At 38.8% G+C, this 20,235-nt stretch overlaps 1 protein-coding gene across 2 annotated transcripts in view; it reads left to right on the plus strand.

Annotated features, from left to right (window-relative positions):
- The window catches only part of HMGA2 (high mobility group AT-hook 2), a gene marked incomplete at both ends in the record, with an annotated part of 144,981 nt that overhangs the window by 12,357 nt on the left and 112,389 nt on the right, over positions 1-20,235 (plus strand). For both annotated transcript variants that reach the window (XM_079714753.1, XM_079714754.1), the window contains one exon: positions 988-1,038. In XM_079714753.1, coding sequence (XP_079570879.1) covers positions 988-1,038 — 51 coding nt within the window. The remainder of the gene's footprint in view (positions 1-987; positions 1,039-20,235) is intronic.

Here is a 20,235-nt window from a genome sequence, read left to right on the forward strand (position 1 = left end):
TTAAGGTAGTTAGAAATATATTCATGTCAGGTTTGTGTTGAGTGTGGAATTGTTAATTGTTAATAATATACATTGTTTATTAATTATTATTATTATTATTATTTTTTTTTTTTTTTTTTTTTTTTTTTTTGCGGTACGCGGGCCTCTCACTGTTGTGGCCTCTCCCGTTGCGGAGCACAGGCTCCGGACGCGCAGGCTCAGCGGCCATGGCTCACGGGCCCAGCCGCTCCGCGGCATATGGGATCCTCCCAGACCGGGACACGAACCCGTATCCCCTGCATCGGCAGGCGGACTCTCAACCACTGCGCCACCAGGGAGGCCCTAATTATTATTTTTAACATCCCTGGTTTCCATCTCAGAGAAAAACATTGATGATTTCTGCTAGCTTTTTTTTTTCCTCTCTCTGCTTTGGGTGAACTGATTGACAGGTGTTTGTTTGGGACAAGGAATAGGAAATTAACTATGTAGAAATGTGCTAATATTTGTTTTTTTGAGTTAGAAGCCTATATATTTTCACTCACATTTAGATTTGCTTTTGCCTAACAATGTGGGTAGAAGTGGTTTGTAAATTGTACAGTAATATATCAATGTTAATTTTGGTAATTTTAGTTGTGATATGGAAAGAAAAATCATCATTTAAGAAACATTAATTTTCTAAAAGTCTACTTTACATAATTATGGATATGTGGGGATAATTTTTTTTAATTACAGATAGAAATAAGGGCAAAATGGCTTTTAAAAAACATTTTCATGCATTTCAGAGATTACTCCAGGGGAGTCTATTAGGGTGAGGGTTGCATAGATCTCTCTTTGCATCATGCAATGAAAAATGGAGAAGATGAACCTTCAAGGAGAAAGAGATTGTTAAAGCAATCTTAATACCTCATCTGCAAACCAGAACATTCTTACTTGAAATGTGTCCCTTGGTGCAGCACTTATAAGAAATGTCAGGTAGGAAACGATATGACTTCCCTTTTCATTTTGCAGAAAGCAGAAGCCACTGGAGAAAAACGGCCAAGAGGCAGACCTAGGAAATGGGTGAGTAGTAAGATAAAATTTCTGTTCTTTTTTAGTACTGAAAAATTTCTGTTTTTTTTTTTTAATAAATGACTTTTATTTTATCGATTACATGAATTTCTAACTTCTGGTTTGATGCATCTTTGAAAGGGTTAAGGCGAGCAGCATATTATCACCACCTCTTACCCTCAGGCTCCAGGAGTTTCCTCAAAACACTTTTCTTTCCTGGGAGTGTCTCCTTTTTCTATCTCTTATCAACATGAAAAGAGTCTCCACTCTTCCTTCAAATGGGGTAACAATGAGATGACTTGTTCCCTGGGTTGAGTAACTAAGGTTAAAGGGTATTATGAAACATTGGAAGTCGATTACAAATGGTGATAAAATTCAGATGAAATGTGTATGAGATAACTTTTTAACTCTTTCTTTTCATTTCTTTTTGTTGTTGTTCCCGGGATGGTTTGGCCTTGGAAATATCTCATTTTCTAGGTGGTTTGTGTTTTCCTTTTCACGTTGCCTTTGTTAGGAAACCAGGTTTTACGCACTGATTTTTCTTGCTTCCCTTAGTAGTGATTCTTACATACTGCCGGTGGCTTCCATGCAGGTGTACCTGACCCCATAGGCACACAGATCCTGTATCTTTCTGAGGCCAGAAATTCACTGATCACTGAAGAGCTTTGTTAATTTTACCACTTGAACCTGGTTCTTTATGCTGCTACATTACCATGTTCTTCTGGTCTGTCTTTCCCACTGACCGAGGAGAAAAGTCTTAAAAACGAATAAAACCATTTCTCGGGAAAGATGAAGGCATCCTCTCTACCCTGGGTCATCTATGATGGGATCTTTGGCCTTGCTTTTCTCTCTTCCATGGTTCCATCTTCATGCTTCATCTTTTTCTGAAGTGCCTTTGCTGCTCTGCTGGATTGTATTTTCCTGTTAGTTTGCCATTCTTCTCTCCTCCAGAGTTCTGCATCCCTTTCTATTTATACTTTGGTATTGCCTTTCATTCAATTTATTCATCTTGTATTTTTTTCCCTCTGCTCAACATGTGTTGGGATTAGATTTCTTAGCACAAGGAAATGGGGATGATCTTTAGATTAAAAACATCTCAGTGTTACAGTGTAACCTTAAAGTAAGAGCATTTTATTCAACCTTCTGGTCAATAAATGAATTCTCTCCAAACTAACCCACCGGGTGGTGATCATCTAGACTCTGCTTGATTACCTTTAATGTTAGGAAATTCACGTCCTCTTAAGGCTGCCTCTTCTTTCCTGGAAAGCTCTGAACATTAGAAAACACTTCCATCTGACTCCCTGTAACTTCTGCTCACTGTTCCTAGGCCTCCCTCCTGGGAATATACAGAGTAATTGTTATTACTTTTACTTGTGATAGCTCTTCAGATATTTGAAGGCAATTAACATATACCCTTTGTTCTCTTTTCTGGTTTGAATATCTCTAAGCCTTTCAGCTTTTTCCCATGAAGGAACATTCTTCCTATTCTCCTCTGAGTATGCTTGTTTTTTTGTCTTTTGTAATATGTCACCCAGAACTAAGTATCATATTCCAGGTGTGGGCTCCATAACCAATGGGTTTATTACCTCTCTTGTTAGACATATGGTTCTGGTTACCTATTACTGTTTCATCAACCACCCCAAAACTTAATAATGTAAAAAAAAAGCTCATGGATTCTTTGGGTCAGGAATATGGACAGGGCACAACAGAAAGGCTTGTTTCTGCTTCAGGATGTCTAGGGCCTCAGCTGGGAGGACTCAAGCAGCTGGGGGTTACCTCTCATGCTTGGGGTAGAATTTGGAGGCGTCTTTACTCACAGGTCTGGTGCTTTTGCAGAATTGCCTTGAAGTCTGCGTGCATCTGGGGGTGTCCTCTGGAGCACCCACACACATGGCCTTTCTAACATGGTGGTCTCAGGGTGGGAAGTCAGCCTTCTGACATACACTCAGGGGCTCCCAGAGAGGGTGTTTTCCCAAATGAGGAGAAAGCTGCAAGCAAGGCCTTTTTTGACCTAGTGTCAGAAGTCAAAAAGTGCTACTCCATTATACTCTAGTGAGCACAGTGTTGACTAAATTGGTATTGACATACATATCAAATATAGGTCTGCCATTTTCTAAGCATCAGAACTAAAAGGACATTGTATCCCACTGAACTCATCAATAAGAAAAACCTATATAAACTTTCTTATAGGCAACAGAATAGGAAATAGGTAAGTTCTTTGAAGTCATGAGATTAATGTTGCTAAAATGAAATGAAACGCACTGTAAGCAAATACAGTGAGATTTAATCAGCACTCAGCTTCCATCAGTTGTCCCCCAACCCAGCTTTATTGAGATGTAATTGACATCTAACCTTGTGTAAGTTTAAGGAATACAGCGTGTTCATTTGACTTATGTATTGCAAAATGATTACCACAGTGGCATTAGTTAACACCTCCATCATCTCACAAATTACCATTTCTTTTTTTGTGGTGAGAACATCTAAGATCTATTGTCTTAGCAACTTTCAGGTATATAATACTGTATTGTAAACTGTAATCACCATGCTAGATCCCCAGAACTTACCTTATTACTGGGAGTTTGCACCCTTTGACCAATATTTCGTCATTCCCTCCGCACACCCCCACTCCCCCCAAGCCCCTGGCAACCACCATTCTACTGTCTGTTTCTATAAATTTAGTATTTTTAGATTCCACATATTAAGTGATAGACAGTATTTGTCTTTGTCTGACTTATTTCACTTAGCATAATGTCCTCAAATTTCATCCATGCAAATGGCAGGACTTCCTTTTTTCTCTGGCTGAGTAATATTCCACGGTATATGTCCACCACATTTCCTTCAGGCACTTATCCATAGATGGACTCTTAAGTTCCATATCTTGCCTCTTAACTGGTCTTCCTACCTTTCACCTTTTCTACCTTTGGCTCTCCTATGTTTGCCAGTTAACCTGCATAGGGTATAGTCACATCACTGCTCTTCCTAGAAACTTTCTACGGATCCACAGCTGGCCACTGAATTGATTACAACCTTCCCTAGCTCTTCGAAGTCCCCACAGTTTATACCCACCTCCCTTTATGCCTTTATTTTCCACCACTCATCCTCACACAGCCGATGTTTCAGCCAAGCTGGAATAAAATATGTAGTAGTTAAAGGATCTATATGTTTTTATTTTCTCAATGGATTCTTGCTCATTTGCGGGATATCTGGATTCCAGGCACCTGATCTTCGTGCTGAATAAGAAGCCCACGTGAAGCACCCACCACAAAATCCCTTGCCTTCCTGGGAATAATTGGGCCATCTTCATTGACCCTCGTGGTTTCTAGTTTTTACTGGCTGTGAGAATGGAAAATATTGTGTAGCTAATTGTTATAAGACCCCGATTTGTTCCCCAAAGAAGAGTTGTTCTACTTAGAAAAGGAAATAGAAGGAAATTGTGTATTTTTTTTCTAGACAGCGTGTTTCCTTTTTGCTTATATATATTCTGTTGGGTAGAGTGTGCAGCCAGTCACAGCAAGGCATTCAGTTCAAGGGCATTCTTTACTGGAAAGCTTGTACTAAAGAAATAAATTATTGCATTTTCCATAGGAAATGAGCCTTGTACTTTACAGTAAGTTCAATTCTTTCCAACAGTGTCATTCACTGATTTCCTTATATTAGAGATATATTTTTGAACTGACAGGATTTACTAGGTACAGGGCTTAAAAGCCAAATTGGTCCCCTTTTATTCTTCTGGGTTGTTTTGTTTTAAAGTTCTTTTGCTTTTAAAAAGAAGTCTTGCACATTTTATGGTGTCATGTAACAGGGCTACAAGAAGATATCTATATTGTAACCCTCTCATCTGATGTGACTGGGATCAGTACTTGGTAGGTTACTCCAAAGTTGATTAACCAAAAGTATGTGGACATAAGAAAGAAGTTTGTGCCAGTCTTGCTTCTGCAGGGGATGGAGTGTTGACTAATCCAGTGAGGACATTAACTAGATTTTGGTTAAGAGCACTTCTCTTATTTACTTTATTCCCCTTTGTTTTTTTGGTTTTTTTCTGAGTTTGAATCAGATTTCAGATCTATTATTTTGATGAGCTGCTTTGCACTTTCACATTTTTTTGGTGTGGAGGAGGTGAGAGGTAAAGGAAGGAGAGAGAAGTGGGACGTAACTTTTCTACTGGTCTTAGAGTCGGGAGCTAAGGATCTGGATTCAGGTGGCTTGGGTTCAAATTCTGGCCCATCACTTGACTAACTAGAATCTTCAGCAAATTACATGACCTTTTTAAAAGCACTTCTAAAAATTATTTTAACTGAGGTATAGTTGATGTACAATATTATATAAGTTTTAGGTGTATAACATAATGATTCACAATTTTTAAAGGTTATACTCCATTTATAGTTATTATAAGATATTGGCTATATTCCCTATGTTGTACTATCTATCCTTGTAGCTTACTTATTTTATTCATAGTAGTTTGTACCTCTTAATCCCCTACCCCTATCTTGCCCCTCCCCACTTCCCTCTCCCCACTGGTAACCACTATTTTATTCTCTATATCTGTGAGCCTATTTCTTTTTTTGTTATATTCACTAGTTTTATTTTTTAGATTCCACATATAAGTGATATCATGCAGTATTTGTCTTTCTTTATTTCACTTAGCACAATACCCTCCAACACTTCATTCATTTTTATGGCTGAGTGATGTTCCATTGTGTATATATAGGGAGGGGTGTGTGTGTGTGTGTGTGTGTGTGTGTGTTTGTATACACCACATCTTCTTAATCCATTCATCTGTTGATGGGCACCTAGGTTCTATATCTTGGCTATAATAAATAATGCTGCTCTGAACATCGGGGTGCATGTATCTTTCTGAATTAGTGTTTTCATTTTTTTCGGATAAATACCCAGGAGTGGAATTGCTGGGTCATACGGTAGTAATGTTTTCAGTTTTAAAGGTCCAATTTCCTCCTCTTTAAGAAGGTGGTAAGAGTGGTTCATTTCTAATAGCATCGTGTGAGGATTAAATAAGGCAGTGATGCAAAGGGCTTAATAGAAGGCCTGGCACATAGTAAGTGCTCAGTAAATGTTTAACATTATTATTAATTCCACTGTACACTTTCATGTAGATATCACTGACAGCCTAAAACCTAATAGCTTATAGCTACCTGTAGCTACACATGGAGTGAGGTGACAGTTGTGCATCAAACTCACCGAGTACCCTTGGCAGTATCATTATATCTTCACTATATCTATGGTGAATATCATCAAGTTTAAGACTTGCTTATAAATAATACTAAGGTATATTTTTAATCTATTTGTAGTTAAGGAAGATTATTTATTTATTTATGGCTGCACCGTGCAGCCATAAATAAATCGAACCAGTGCCCCTTACAGTGGAAGCGTGGAGTCTTAACCACTGGAGCTTCAGGGAAGTCCCCAAGGAAGATCATTTAAATTGCAACTTATAAGCTTTCTAACTGTAGAGGTTCGATGCCATGTGTTGTTCATCAATTTGGAAAGTAGTATTTCTGCTGTGTGCCTCAATAGGCACACGCAAAGACGTTCTGGCCTCTTAGAACCTATAGAGATTTCAGTTAGTCAGTCCTTCTGCCAGTTGAAACTAGGCATTTCATATTTATTTGCATCTCTCGATTTTGGCTTTAGAAAGGAGCCCATCACGTAACTGATTTAGCGATGGAAAATATTTGGAAAAAGTTTTATTTAGAGAGTAGAGCTGAGGCTCGAGAAAATACAGTGCAGTAATAACAACGTTAACCTTGTGTATGAAATGCTCCATCCAGATGTTGCTTGGTGAAGCAGCCAGTGCTTCTGGAGGAAAAGAAGGAAGGACAAAATAATAAAGAATAAATCAGTGGGAACCAGAGATGTTTTTAGGTGTTTTGTTTTCAGAATATCTTTATGAGAAAGGAAATTAACAACAGAAGGGAAATACTCCCCAATCTGAATGAATGGTTTGTAAAGAAAAAAAAAAGAAATCATTCTGGAGATACTGAAATTGACCTAGAAATTGATCCAAGGACTAGATGCTGAAGCTTAACTTCAATTGGTCACTAGAAAGTTACTCACAAACCCCAGCTGTTTTCTCGGGTTGCTGATTCTCTTTATTTGGTAATGGGGTGTGTGCGGTCTGTTGATTTAAAAATATGCATTTCTATTCCATATCTTTTGGGGGACAGTTCCTTTATTAAAGAACTTGTGATACACAGGAAAGTGATGTAATTTCATTTGTTAGTCAAACATTCTAGATAGGCAACAAGAGCTTTTTGTTTTTCTAAGTTTGTAGAAATCTAGAAACTTATGTGATGATTTTAAAATCAAGTAGGAGGAACTAAATCGGAATAAAACCTGTTACAACTAGACTGGTTGAAACTCTTTGGATTTCTTCTAAAGATCTCAAGCATTAATGTATTGAGGAACCTGGAAATCTAATGTTGAAGTTAAAACATTAGGTTTTCATTTCCATTACTTTTCCCCTCCAGATGTTTGTTACTTTTTTTTTTTTTAACTTTTAGCCATTTGTAATTTAACACTTGCTTTGTTTAAACTGAAAATATTTCTTTGATGTTTAGAGAGGAATATCCAATAATGCATATTGCAGATAATTGTAACTTTTTACTGGAGTCAGAGGGAAAGAAATGACTTTGATAGAATATCAAAAACTGTCTACTAATGGAGTGTGTGAAGACAAAACCATTTTCCCTTAGAAACTTGGAAAAACAACATGCTTTAAAAACTGGGAGATGCTTCCTGTAAAGCACATGAGCTTTTGACATATGCTTAATAATTAAAATATAAATTTTCTGATGCTTATAATGTGTTCAATATTGGTAAGCTATATTTTCTGAAACTATCTCCTTTGCAATATTTTGTGATAAAAATTGAGTTTTTTGCAAACCCTAATAGAACTCTGTGAGGAAAAGTGACTTAAGTTGATTTTCTTTTTTTAATAGCTCACTGCAAAATTCCCTAAAATGCTTATATAAAATTGCAAAATTAAATATGAAAACACTAATAAATATATCATACTTAGAAGGCAAGAATTGGATTTGATCATTAGCATTTTGATTTAGTCTCTTTTTTTTGCTTGTTTCAGTATTGAAGTCCTGTTCTTAATTATTCGGTTAATGATGTCTTTAACAAAGAGACTGATAACCAGCTCTACTTGGTCATCCAGTTCAGTTTGGTATTACCAGCTTCTACCAGATCCTGACCATTCAGGATTATTCAGACATCGACCTTGGGGTCCACTGCTCAAGTGATGCTACCACAATACCACAATAGCCAGGTGGTCTTATTAAACTATAATCAAGGAAGAATATGTTTTTCTCCCACTTGTGGATGAGTGGCAGATTATAGACAGGAGGCAGTTCAAATAAATGTCCTGTTTCTCGACCCAAATAATCAAATCAGTAAAATCCTGGCCAAGACAGTTATCTCAGTTTCACTCTAATTAAATGACAAGTACTATGAAATTCAGTGACCATTTTGTATGACAGTAAATGTATTTAAGACTTTATCCATACTACCATACACATATTTACCTATGTTCCCCCAAATCTGAGTATTTATGGATGGCAGCAAATATTTCTAAAACACTGGAAACCCTCATGTCATATATAAATAAAACTAATATGCCGTATATATATATGTTTTTAACTAGGTAAGATAGGTAAAACTATTACTCCATATTTCAAGAGAACATTTTTGTTCTGTTTTTAAGAGTGGAATCTGTTTTTATTTTAAGATTATTTTTTTTAACCAAGGAATTCTTGATTCTAAACTCTTCCATATTTGACACAGATATTTCACTATTTTTTGGCAAAATTTCAATCCAGCGGGATTTAATCAAGCCTACCGTTTCTTCTCTGGACCTAGATAAAGACTGTTTTGATGAGCTGTGTACCTTTGGGCAGGTCGCTCACTGTGCCCACACTTTTTCTCCTGATAGGAACATTCTATCTATAACTAATGGCTGTCAAGCATTTCGAGTTGTAAAATACAAAACCTTTATTGCTACCACCAGCTCTATTGTCCAGAGACTGATTGTTGAGTTTGTAAAGGATCCAGCCTCCTGTCTCCTTTTCTGTGTTGTTTTCCCTGCTCCCCCCTGCTGCCTGCCCTTTGGCCATTTCACTGCTCATTAGCGCCTCTGCCAGATGGGGGGGCAGACCCAGGAACAGGGGTCAACTCTGGTAAAAGGCTTGGTGGGAAGGAGGCCGAGAGTAATGGCATACATAAGGTTTTCAGATTATCTGTCGATTTGATACATCCAAGCCACCCCCAAACCCTGTCCTTAGGGGTAAATTCAGTGCAGCCATGACACTGAAATTTGTTTTTTGGGAGTTTTTTTGAAATTTGTTTTTTAATTCATTATTTATTCATTCTTATAATCAATGTGATTTTAGAAGTAAGACATCTTTTTCAGGATGCTATAGGAAGCAAAGTCTCTTTTTTATATTTCCTTAGTATTAATGAGTGGCTGCAGATCAGGCTTGGTTTAGCAAGGCTTTGCCCTTGTTCAAAGCCAGAAGAATTGCACTGTCTGCTCTTCCGTTAGACTCAGGTTGGGGAATGACAGTTCTTTAAATTCTGGCGAATGGAGATTGCCTTATGAAGCGGAAAGTGCCCTGTTGGGGTGTTAAAAGATCATAAAGCTCACCCTAGTTGTACGACCAAGGGAAGCCATGTCATCACTTTGTGCTGTGGTTTCAATGCATTAACCCAGAAAAGGCACTTCGAGTGTCTCTTTGAACATAATATTGTGCAGAAGGCTCAGCATGTACGATGGACACTGTGGATATAGAAGAAACTTAAGCACTTTGGTTCACTTGTTTGTTTGCTTGTCTCTTGCTTGGCTGGACCATTTAAACCCTGGGGCTCCAATTCCGAGACCCTTTGATTTTGTGATTTTCCATTTGTCTAAACATTTTGCTAAAGTCTTCTGGCAATATTATGGATCAAGCTCTGTGCTAGGTCCTGGGAATGTAGAGGCCAACAAAATAGGTGGAGGCTGCCTTTGAGGTGCTCACAACCAAACAGGAAACCTGATGCCAGCCTGTTAGATTAACTACTCTGTGCTTCAGATGTTGTGAGGGTAAATTAAATTCCATTTCAAGCATTTTGAGCTCTTTAGAATTTGAGTCCTTCTATAGAAGTGATTATGTTGCTTTCCCAATCCTAATAACTCTCTATATTATTATTTGAATTTAGCTATATATATAATTTATTAATTAGTTGTACTAGTGGGCCTAGAGTTATATCCTCTCATTATCACCATAGCAAATATCCAGGCTAACAGCAGATATATACATGTTTGATTTATCAAAATAGTTCAATTTTATCCAGTTAAGGTAGACTTAAAAAGATAGGTATTAAATTATTAGATACAGGCTCCAAAAAGCAGAGGAGAAATGGAATCAGAACGACGAGGATAATTCTCTTGAGCCGCCATATCAGCATATGTTGATCTTGTTTTTTCTCTTTGTTCATGCTATGTGTGTCAAATAATTTAAAAATCACTAGGTGTTAAAACGACTTGATTGTATACTTTAATGTTTCTGAATCGTGCTACCATTTGTGTTTAAAAATTAGCTCTGTGAGGTTAGAGAGCACGTTGCCTTTATCTTTTTTACCCTCAGCACCTAGGATATAGGAAGGAATTCAGCAAAGTGATTAAGAGTTCAGACTGCCTGGGTTCCCTTATCAGCTTATCAAGGCAAGTTGCTCATTGTTACCAGCCCAGTCTCCCTGTGTGTAAAACAAAGGGTAATAATAGTTCTCATCTCACAGAATTATTTTGTAAGAATTAAATGAGAAGCCATCAAAAATTTTTATTCTTCAAGAAGCAAGCACTCAATAGATCATCATCATTGATGTTAGTATAGTTTCAGACCCATAGCTGGACGTAATAAATGTTTGGTGAATAGAATGACAGTATTTCATTAGTGTGTATAAAGCATGGCCTTTCAGTTTTTGTTTCCAGTAGCGAATGTGGATTTGAATTGCATTCTTTGTCTTTTTTTTTAAATTGGATGATTTGTATTTTCAAAGAGGCCACACAAGGGTTAAAAGTACAACCTGTAGGCATCAAAGCAGTGTTTATAATAATTTTGAATTCCAGCCTATGCCTTTCCACTTAAGAAGTATGCTGTGAGCCACTATCACCCAGGCCCAATGCAGACTTTGAATGCCTTGCCCTATGTTAATGTTTCCATTCCCTCACTCCTGGAAATAGCATTCTGCTTTCCAAAATAGACTCTAGTGCTGTACCTTAGAAGAATTTTTGTCACAGCTTTGGATCATCAGAAACACAGAAGAGAGCTTTGTTGGCAAAACGTCACAGGATAATTTTCAAAGGTAGTTTCTCATTTTTTTGTATAAAAACTCATTTTAACTGCCTGTCTCCCATTTCCTTTGGTCCTAATTTTTAGTACTAACATGCAAATAAAGACAGAGGAAAATCTGTTAATAAATATTTGTTTCTTTGACTTCTTTCAAGGGTATTTTGAAGCACTTAAAGTGACACATAAAGCCATGGGGTTTATAGCTAGGGACTCATTGGGGGAAAATCTAATACCCTAGGTTTACGTCATTATAGGGATAAGGACTTTACGGTCGGAATAACATAGGTAGCAATGTCACATAATTTAGAAGTTTAAGCACTAACATTACCAATAAAGGAAGTGCAGGTCGGCCAAGTTTCCAGACAATTCAAATATTTTCAGTCTTGAGGGAGCACCCTATTACAGGAAGCACCAAAGCCCAGGGAGGTGTGGAGGAACAGGGAATCATAAGATTATAGCTAATAATGTTCTATAAAATACCATTTGTTTTGCAATCTTTTCTCATTCCCTGTTCCAAGTGATTCTAATATCAGAGAAGACATCCATCACCCAGTTTGTGTCAGAAGCTGATCCCAGAGTCTAATTTCCTAATTACAGAATCTCAGTTTCAGCATTTTCTTTCCTGTCATTATTCTCTCAGACAACCCCAAAGTTCTTTAAATTCCCTAATGGATTTTGATGAAGGATTTGCAGGCCTGGGCCCCCTCTCAGTTGGTAGATCTGGGGTGGAGCTGGGAAGTATGAACATGACCATCTCGGTGGTCTCCGATCCTCTTGAGAGACTGACATTTGGTGAGTAGTACTGTTCACGCCACTGAACTGTCCATCCTATTACATTTTCATTCTCCTGCGCTCTTACTCAATTTTACATTTCGTTTCTGGGAATAAGTAATGTTTGATTTTTTACAGCCTTGGTTCTCCTTTCTTAACTTTGGAATGTATATTTCCCACATGTATTGGATGAAAATGAACCCATTCCCAATCCTCATTCTCTTCCTTATAATTCTTTTCAGAGCAATGGTATAGAGTTTACTGACGTTCCATTTAGATTTGCCATTTAGAGTGCTCATTTCCAGCCTATCACACCAAAACAATGGCTTGTTAAACCTGTGTTTTTATTTCATCATGCTCCTCCTCCAGTGGTGACCTACTTCTTTTGTGGACATTAAAATCGATCAGTGAATCAGCCAGGCTTAGGGTTTTGTGCATTGCTTTGCATGCTGTTTAGACAACTGATGAGCTACACAAAATTGTTTAAACTCCTTAATTTTATAAACAATAAAATGGTGACTTTCTCTAATACATAATCTTAATCTGCTTTGCTGTTAAATCACTAATCTCAGTGGAGATCAATTGGGACCCTTTTTAGTAGTTATAGGAAGAAATTTTCTCTATTTTCTTACTTGCATTGTAGAAAACTTCTTAGGGTTTCCTTAGTATTCACAGGGAACTAATTCATGTCATACTCATTGGCACCATATGGTTTCCTGCTGTGGTAAAGCGAGTGGGCTTACGTACATTATAGGATTAATAGGATACATGCATCCTGTTAATACATAGATTGTATAGTGTGAGAGGGTTTGGCTGTACATGGTCACGGTATGAAGAATTCCCTTGTGACTGACATTTGTTTTTTTGCTAAAAAAAGTTTTCTGCCCAAGATTATTAAAATGTGGTATGTATTCAGCACTACTATTTGCTCTTGGGTTTTTCTTTTTTTTTTTTTTAAGATTTTTTGATGTGGACCTTTTTTTTTCTTTTTTTTTTTAGCAATGCAGTTGGAAATTTAATTTTTTTAAATATCATTTCCAATATCACCAAAAATGAAATACTTGTGTATAAATTTAACAAAATATATACAAGATCTGTACATATGTTGAAAACTACAAAACACCAATGAAAGAAATCAAAAAAGACCTAAATAAATACAGATATACATATTTAATGATTGGAAGATTCAATATTCTTAATGTGTCAATTCCTATCAAATAGATTTTTTTTAGCTTTATTTTTATTTATTTATTTTTTAAACTACTTTATTGGAGTATAATTGTTTTACAATAGTGTGTTAGTTTTTGCTTTATAACAAAGTGAATCAGCTATACATATACATATATCCCCATATCTCCTCCCTCTTGCGTCTCCCTCCCACCCTCCCTATCCCACCCCTCTAGGTGGTCACAAAGCACCGAGCTGATCTCCCTGTGCTATGTGGCTGCTTCCCGCTAGCTATCTGTTTTACATTTGGTAGTGTATATATGTCCATGCCACTCTCTCACTTCGTCCCAGCTTACCCTTCCCCCTCCCCGTGTCCTGAGGTCCATTCTCTACGTGTTTGCGTCTTTATTCCTGTCCTGCCCCTAGGTTCTTCAGAGCCTTTTTTTTTTAGATTCCATATATATGTGTTAGAATGTGGTATTTGTTTTTCTCTTTCTGACTTACTTCACTCTGTATGACAGACTCTAGGTCCATCCACCTCACTGCAAATAACTCAATTTTGTTTCTTTATATGGCTAATATTCCACTGTATATATATGTGCCACATCTTCTTTATCCATTCGTCTGTCGATGGACATTAAGTTGCTTCCATGTCCTGGCTATTATAAATAGAGCTGCAATGAACATTGTGGTACATGACTCTTTTTGAATTATGGTTTTCTCAGGGTATATGCCCAGTAGTGGGATTGCTCGGTCATATGGTAGTTCTATTTTTAGTTTTTTAAGGCCCCTCCATACTGTTCTCCATAGTGACTGTATCAATTTACACTCCCACCAACAGTGCAAGAGTGTTCCCTTTTCCCCACACCCTCTCTAGCATTTATTGTTTGTAGATTTTTTGATGATGGCCATTCTGACTGGTGTGAGGTGATACCTCATTGTAGTTTTGATTTGCATTTCTCTAATGATTAGTGATGTTGAGCATCCTTTCATGTGTTTGTTTGCAGTCTGTATATCTTCTTTAGAGAAATATCTATTGGACCATTTTTTAAAGTCTTTCTTGAATTTGTTACAATATTGCTTCTATTTTATGGTTTGGTTTTTTGGCCCTGAGGCATGTGGGATCTCAGCTCCCTGACCAGGGATCGAACCCACAACCCCTGCATTGGAAGGCGAAGTCTTAACCACTGGACCGGCCAGGGAAGTCCCTGCTGTTGTTTTAAGTAATATGTTATGATAAGATTTTAGACCCCCATGTGAGAAGCTGACATTTTATATCCATAAGGCATACACAGCTTTTTGAATCTGTGTGAAAATTTAGGTGTCTCTATTTTGTGATTTTATCTTTTTAGGAATTTTTTGAGTCCGAGAAAACGTTTAGACTGATTTACTTACTGTCTTGAAAGTCTCTTTGGGAGCAAATTTTTATATATGTGAAAAAAAACTTCTAGAAAGGAGGTTTCATGAGTACCCTTGGTAATGGTGCAAGTTTAATCACCCTGCCTGTGACAGGAGGGTCTTGAGACATTCAACCTAAATTTCTCCTTATACGGTTTTCAGTTCATTTCCTCTTGTCTTGTTCTTAATGGTGATAGAGAACATCTGGTATGTCCCTTTTCAAAATAAACCTTCCTACTTGGGGTAGCAGAAAGTATACACATGTTGGGTCCTAGCAGATCTGGGTTTCACTCTGGGCCTTATCACTTACTAACCTTAGGCCATTGTTACCTCTCTGAGCCTAAATTTCTTCTTTTGTAAAATGAGGCTGATAATCTTTCCCTTGCAGTTTTAACTAATGTGTCCCGTTCTCGGTAAAGGCTCAAAGTATGGTATCTTGTATCATTATTGTTCAAACCTGTGAAAATTTATTGTCAGCTTTTCATTTTTACATAATAACATTCCCAGGTCTTTCTGACTAGGTTCTTTTTTTCCAACCCACTAATCCTGGTTCTAAACGAGACTTCCGATGGTATGGTAGATGGAACACTATGTTTGCGATGAAAGGCCTCTCTGACTTGTTTCCTGACTTAATGAATTTCTAGCTATATGACCTTGGACAAGTCACATCCTTGAGCCTGTTTACTCATAGGTAAGATGGGGATAATAATTATCATATCTTCTGTGCCTTCCTCTCTGAGTTGGACTGAGGGTAACATAAAGAAGTCATTTATGGGCTTCCCTGGTGGCGCAGTGGTTGAGAGTCCGCCTGCCGATGCAGGGGACACGGGTTCGTGCCCTGGTCCGGGAGGATCCCACATGCCGCGGAGCGGCTGGGCCTGTGAGCCATGGCCGCTGAGCCTGCGCGTCCGGAGCCTGTGCTCCACAACAGGAGAGGCCACAACAGTGAGAGGCCCGCGTACCACAAAAAAAAAAAAAAAAGAAGTCATTTATAAGTCACAAAACACCACACAATCTTAAAGTGATAATAGTAAGGGTAATCAGCAATTAAAATTTAATACTTTACAATAGGGTGAATGAAATTGGTCTTGTTATTTATGTAACTTAAAAAAGGTAGGTCGCCCTCCTCAGCCTCACCCTTATCCTACATAGCAGTTACAGGGCATTTACTCTTTTTCCATTTCCACTTTCATCAGCTCTTATGGTTGGAAGGCTATAACTGACAACTTTCAGATGTATGACAGACACAGATTAAAACAGTTCCAGCATTACAGGGATTGAGTTTGTGTGCAGAGAGGCTGAATCAATAAGCAGAGTTAGGTGAGTAAAGAGAGGGCCAGGTGGTCTAAGTGGGAATAAAGAGGTGATGTGACCCAGGAGGGGTAAATGAGCAGCAGAGATCTCTCCAGTGATGGACATTAAAGGAGAGGGTTGTTAGACTTAAGGTAGTCACTGCCAAATTCCAAACAAAAGAATGGCATGGTCAAGCACATCTGAATAGGAAGAGAACTTTGGGATTTTGGGGATTGCTTGGAGTGGAAGTGACCTTGGAGAGTACAGCGATCCCAGACAGTACAGGACATAGCAATGTCGAAATGAAGATTTACATGTTCTGTTAGTTTTTTAAATCTCTTGAATCTACAGTTAGGGTTTGTAGACACAAGAAGCCTTCCCCCATATTTGGATTCATCTTTTTGTTGCCTCAATTTAGTTTGGTTTCAAATTTAATTATGGGGCTGAAAGTACTTAAGTTTGGGTAGTAGAGAGTGGAATTTGGTTAAATATCCTGTTGATTACTTTACATGTTTCTATATTCTAATAAAACTAGCCATAGTGACCCAGCTGTCCATTTAGGATTTGTGGATGCTGCTCTCCTGGAGCTCCTTCCTCCATGGCTGTCTGTGACCTTAGCCATTGAATCATGTAATCGTTTTTGGCCTCCGAAGTCAGTGCTTCTGACTAGGCAGAGTGGTGGTGTGATGTCATGTCTGGGGCATGAGCCTGTACCCTCACCACACATGGGTTCCACCCTTCCTGGTCTCGGCAGCTCAATACACAGTGCTTGGCGCATCTTGAGCGCTCAATAAATTTAGTTACTTTTCCTGTCTCTCTCTGGATCTCAAATAGGAATATCCAAATTTGAGAACACCACCATAGCATTCGACTCTCCATTTAAAATCCATAAGAGAAAGCTGAGGCAGATGTGTGGGAATGTAGTTCCAGACCCTTTTGTTAGTCTAGGAAAGATGATTGCCCTGGTTTACAGCGAGGCTTCCCGTGTTCGTGAATCATAAAAAGACCTCTTCCAGGTTAACTTAATGCAAAACTGGTAAGCTACGCCTAATATTGTGACATCTGAAAGTATTCAGTATGAAAAATAGCTGATGGGGGTACAGATTTTGAGATACTTGGTGTTCTACCAACATTGTCAGGATTTTATTGACCTCCCTCTGCCCCCCAAAAAAAGGTCAGAAGGAAGGCCCTCCACATTGTTTCCAAATTTCTAAATAGGAAAAACTTCGAACTAGAAAGGGAGCTTTTGATAGCCTGACACATTTATATATATTTTTTAAATAAAAAATCTCTTTCTTGCGCTTTCTCTGGTAGAGAGAAAAATTAAACCCCTTTTCTTTTTTTTCTTTGCGGTACGCGGGCCTCTCACTGCTGCGGCCTCTCCCATCGCGGAGCACAGGCTCCAGACGCGCAGGCCCAGCGGCCATGGCTCACGGGCCCAGCCGCTCCACGGCATGTGGGATATTCCCGGACCGGGGCACGAACCCACGTCCCCTGCATCGGCAGGCGGACTCTCAACCACTGCGCCACCAGGGAAGCCCCTAAACCCCTTTTCGTCTTCTTTCCTCCTTTACCTCAAACTCCAGAAAATATATCCTTATTTTCCTTTTTAATTTTATTTTTAATTTCAGATTCACATGCACTTATAAGAAATTCTACAGAAAATCCCTTTCACGCTTGGCCCAGTTTCTCCTAAGTGGTGGCATTTTGTGAAACTGTAGTACAGTATCTCAACTAGGATATTGTATGAGTACAGTCCACCCATCATATTCAGATTTCCCCACTTCTATGTGTACACATTTGTGTATGTATGTGTGTATTTTAAGCTCTGTACAATTTTACCACCTGTGTAGATTCATGTATCCACCACCAGAGGTATTCTTTCTGAAGACTGTAGGTTGCTTGAGAGTTGTCAGCACATCCCGTGGTGACAGACGTTAAGATGTGTCTTCTCTTCTAAATACACAGGGACTTTATGTGGTTGTGGAGAGGTGGAGAGTGGAAATCTGGCCCGTGGCTCCTGTCTGTGGCTGTGCAGTCACTCTTTCACGTTCCCTCATTAGACAGGGCTGGCTGGCCCAGGCAGCATCATAGGTGGGCTAGGCACACAGCTAACCACTTGCCTGGAGGAGCTTATGCTTTTGTACTGTGTTAAGAGTTCTGCCAGTTTCAGAGGCCAGGAAGCAAAGAGTTGGCCTAGGAGTCTACACACCTGCTTTTCCCGAGGCCGCATGCAACAGGCTGATTTGAGTGCCTGTTTGCCCTCTCTGGGATATATTGAAACATGTCTCCAGAGACCTGAGGTTGTGGATAAATGCTTTTCTCCCTGCCTAGAAATTTGTTTCACACAGATTTTAAATGTCCATGAGGACAGATATTCATTGGGGGAGCTGTCCTGTTAATTGTACTTTGGCTATCTGGCTCAGACTCTAGAATGAACTATAGTAGAATCCTGTTATCTTGAGACCTTTAGGAATATCCACATTTGAGAATGCCACAATGACATTACATTCCCTAATTTTAAAAAAGATTGCAACCATCTGTCACACACACACACAGACACACACACAGAGCAAAGCTATACTGAGATGCAAACACTAGGCAGATGGCCAGGCTGCCTCACCAGCTAAGTATCCTGTACTCCAGTCTGAGAAAAAACTGGATTTGCAAAGAGCTTCAACTGTGAATATTAAAACTGAGAATGACAAAGGCCTGTCGTGTTCTACTAGTCACTCCCGGAATCTGAGTGTTTGATCAGATGACCAAAATTTATGATTATGATGATAGTGGTGGTGAAGATGATGTTTGGGTATGATAACCAATAAGCAAAAAGCTGTAAATTTGATCACTGTGGCAACCATTTGGAGGATAAGTTTACTATATTTGTTGCCACTGTCCTACTGGATCCTAAACCCCAACTATGTCACAGCATATAAAGTGCTTCTTTTCCTCTTTGGATGAACACTTTTCCTATTGGCAAAATAAAATTTAAAATCATGATTTGCAAGTGACATCCTTTGTCTTTGGTGGTAACAATGATCTTATCTAAACAAAAGCTTACTTTTGAATCATTTTGAAAATCTTGAAAGGGCAGAAAAAACTATATATCAAAAGGAAGCATTATAAAAGAATATCAGGTCAGGCTGCTGTTACTTCCATAGCAAACTTTGGGCCTGACTTGATCCAAATAAATGTGGTCAAATTACTGGTGTGACCATGGAAGTGGCAAATGGGAGCCTGCGGTTCTGCTTCCTGTGCCCTGTTGTCTGTCACTGAGCCCTTTTCGAAGCAATGCCAGAAGAGTGATTTCTGTGAGTATGAAAATGTTCGTTCGTCTGTTTGGTGCTTGATCTGCCCATCAGTAGTAACCCTAGACTTAGTTTAGAGATGAAGTAGTTGAATTTTCTCCTATTCTGCAGGTGACAAAATGAAAGCCGAGAACAGTTAAATGTCCAGCTCAGGGTCAGACAACCTCATTAGCTGGGACAAGAATCAGGTTTCCTGACTCCTAGTCCATTGCTTTTTCTTTGTAGGGGGGCGCTTCCTGTCACCCCACCAGTCTTTTCTTGGTTTTCCATTTGTAATGTTGACGGTTCTTCTGACGCACTTCTTCCTTCAGGTCCTGTATTCGTTTCCTAGGGCTGCCGTAACAAAGTACCATGAACTTGGGTGCCTTAACACAACACAAATTTATTCTGTAACAGTTCTGGAAAGCAAAAGTTTAAAATCAGGGTGTCAGTAGAGCCATGCTGTCTCTGAATGTTCTAGGGGTGAGTTTGTTCCATGCCTTTTCCTTGGCTTCTGGTGTGGCTGGTAACCCTTGATGTTCCTTGGCTTTTAGCTGCAGGGCTGCAATCTCTCCCTCTGTTGTCAGATGATATTCTTACTGTGTGTCCGCATGTCTCTTCTCCTCTTAAAAGGACACCAGTCATGTTTGATTAGGGCCCACCCTAACGACCTCAGCTTCACCTGATCACATCTGCAAGGACCCTATTTCCAAATAAGGTAACATTCATAGGTGCACAAGGGGTTAGGGCTCCAACATCTTTGGGGGGAACACAGTTCATAATAGGTCTCGTTAGCTTCCAGATCATGTTTAGAACCAGGCAGGTATTTGTAACACCCAATGAGAACTTGCAGTGAGTTTCATTGAGTGTAAAGCATCATATCCAACATTTGTAGTTAGTTACAGTAATACACTGAAAAAATTTATAGACTGTTTTGGGTGTGA

This window comes from Hyperoodon ampullatus, assembly GCF_949752795.1.
Source record: "Hyperoodon ampullatus genome assembly, chromosome: 11".
Lineage (NCBI taxonomy): Eukaryota > Metazoa > Chordata > Mammalia > Artiodactyla > Ziphiidae > Hyperoodon > Hyperoodon ampullatus.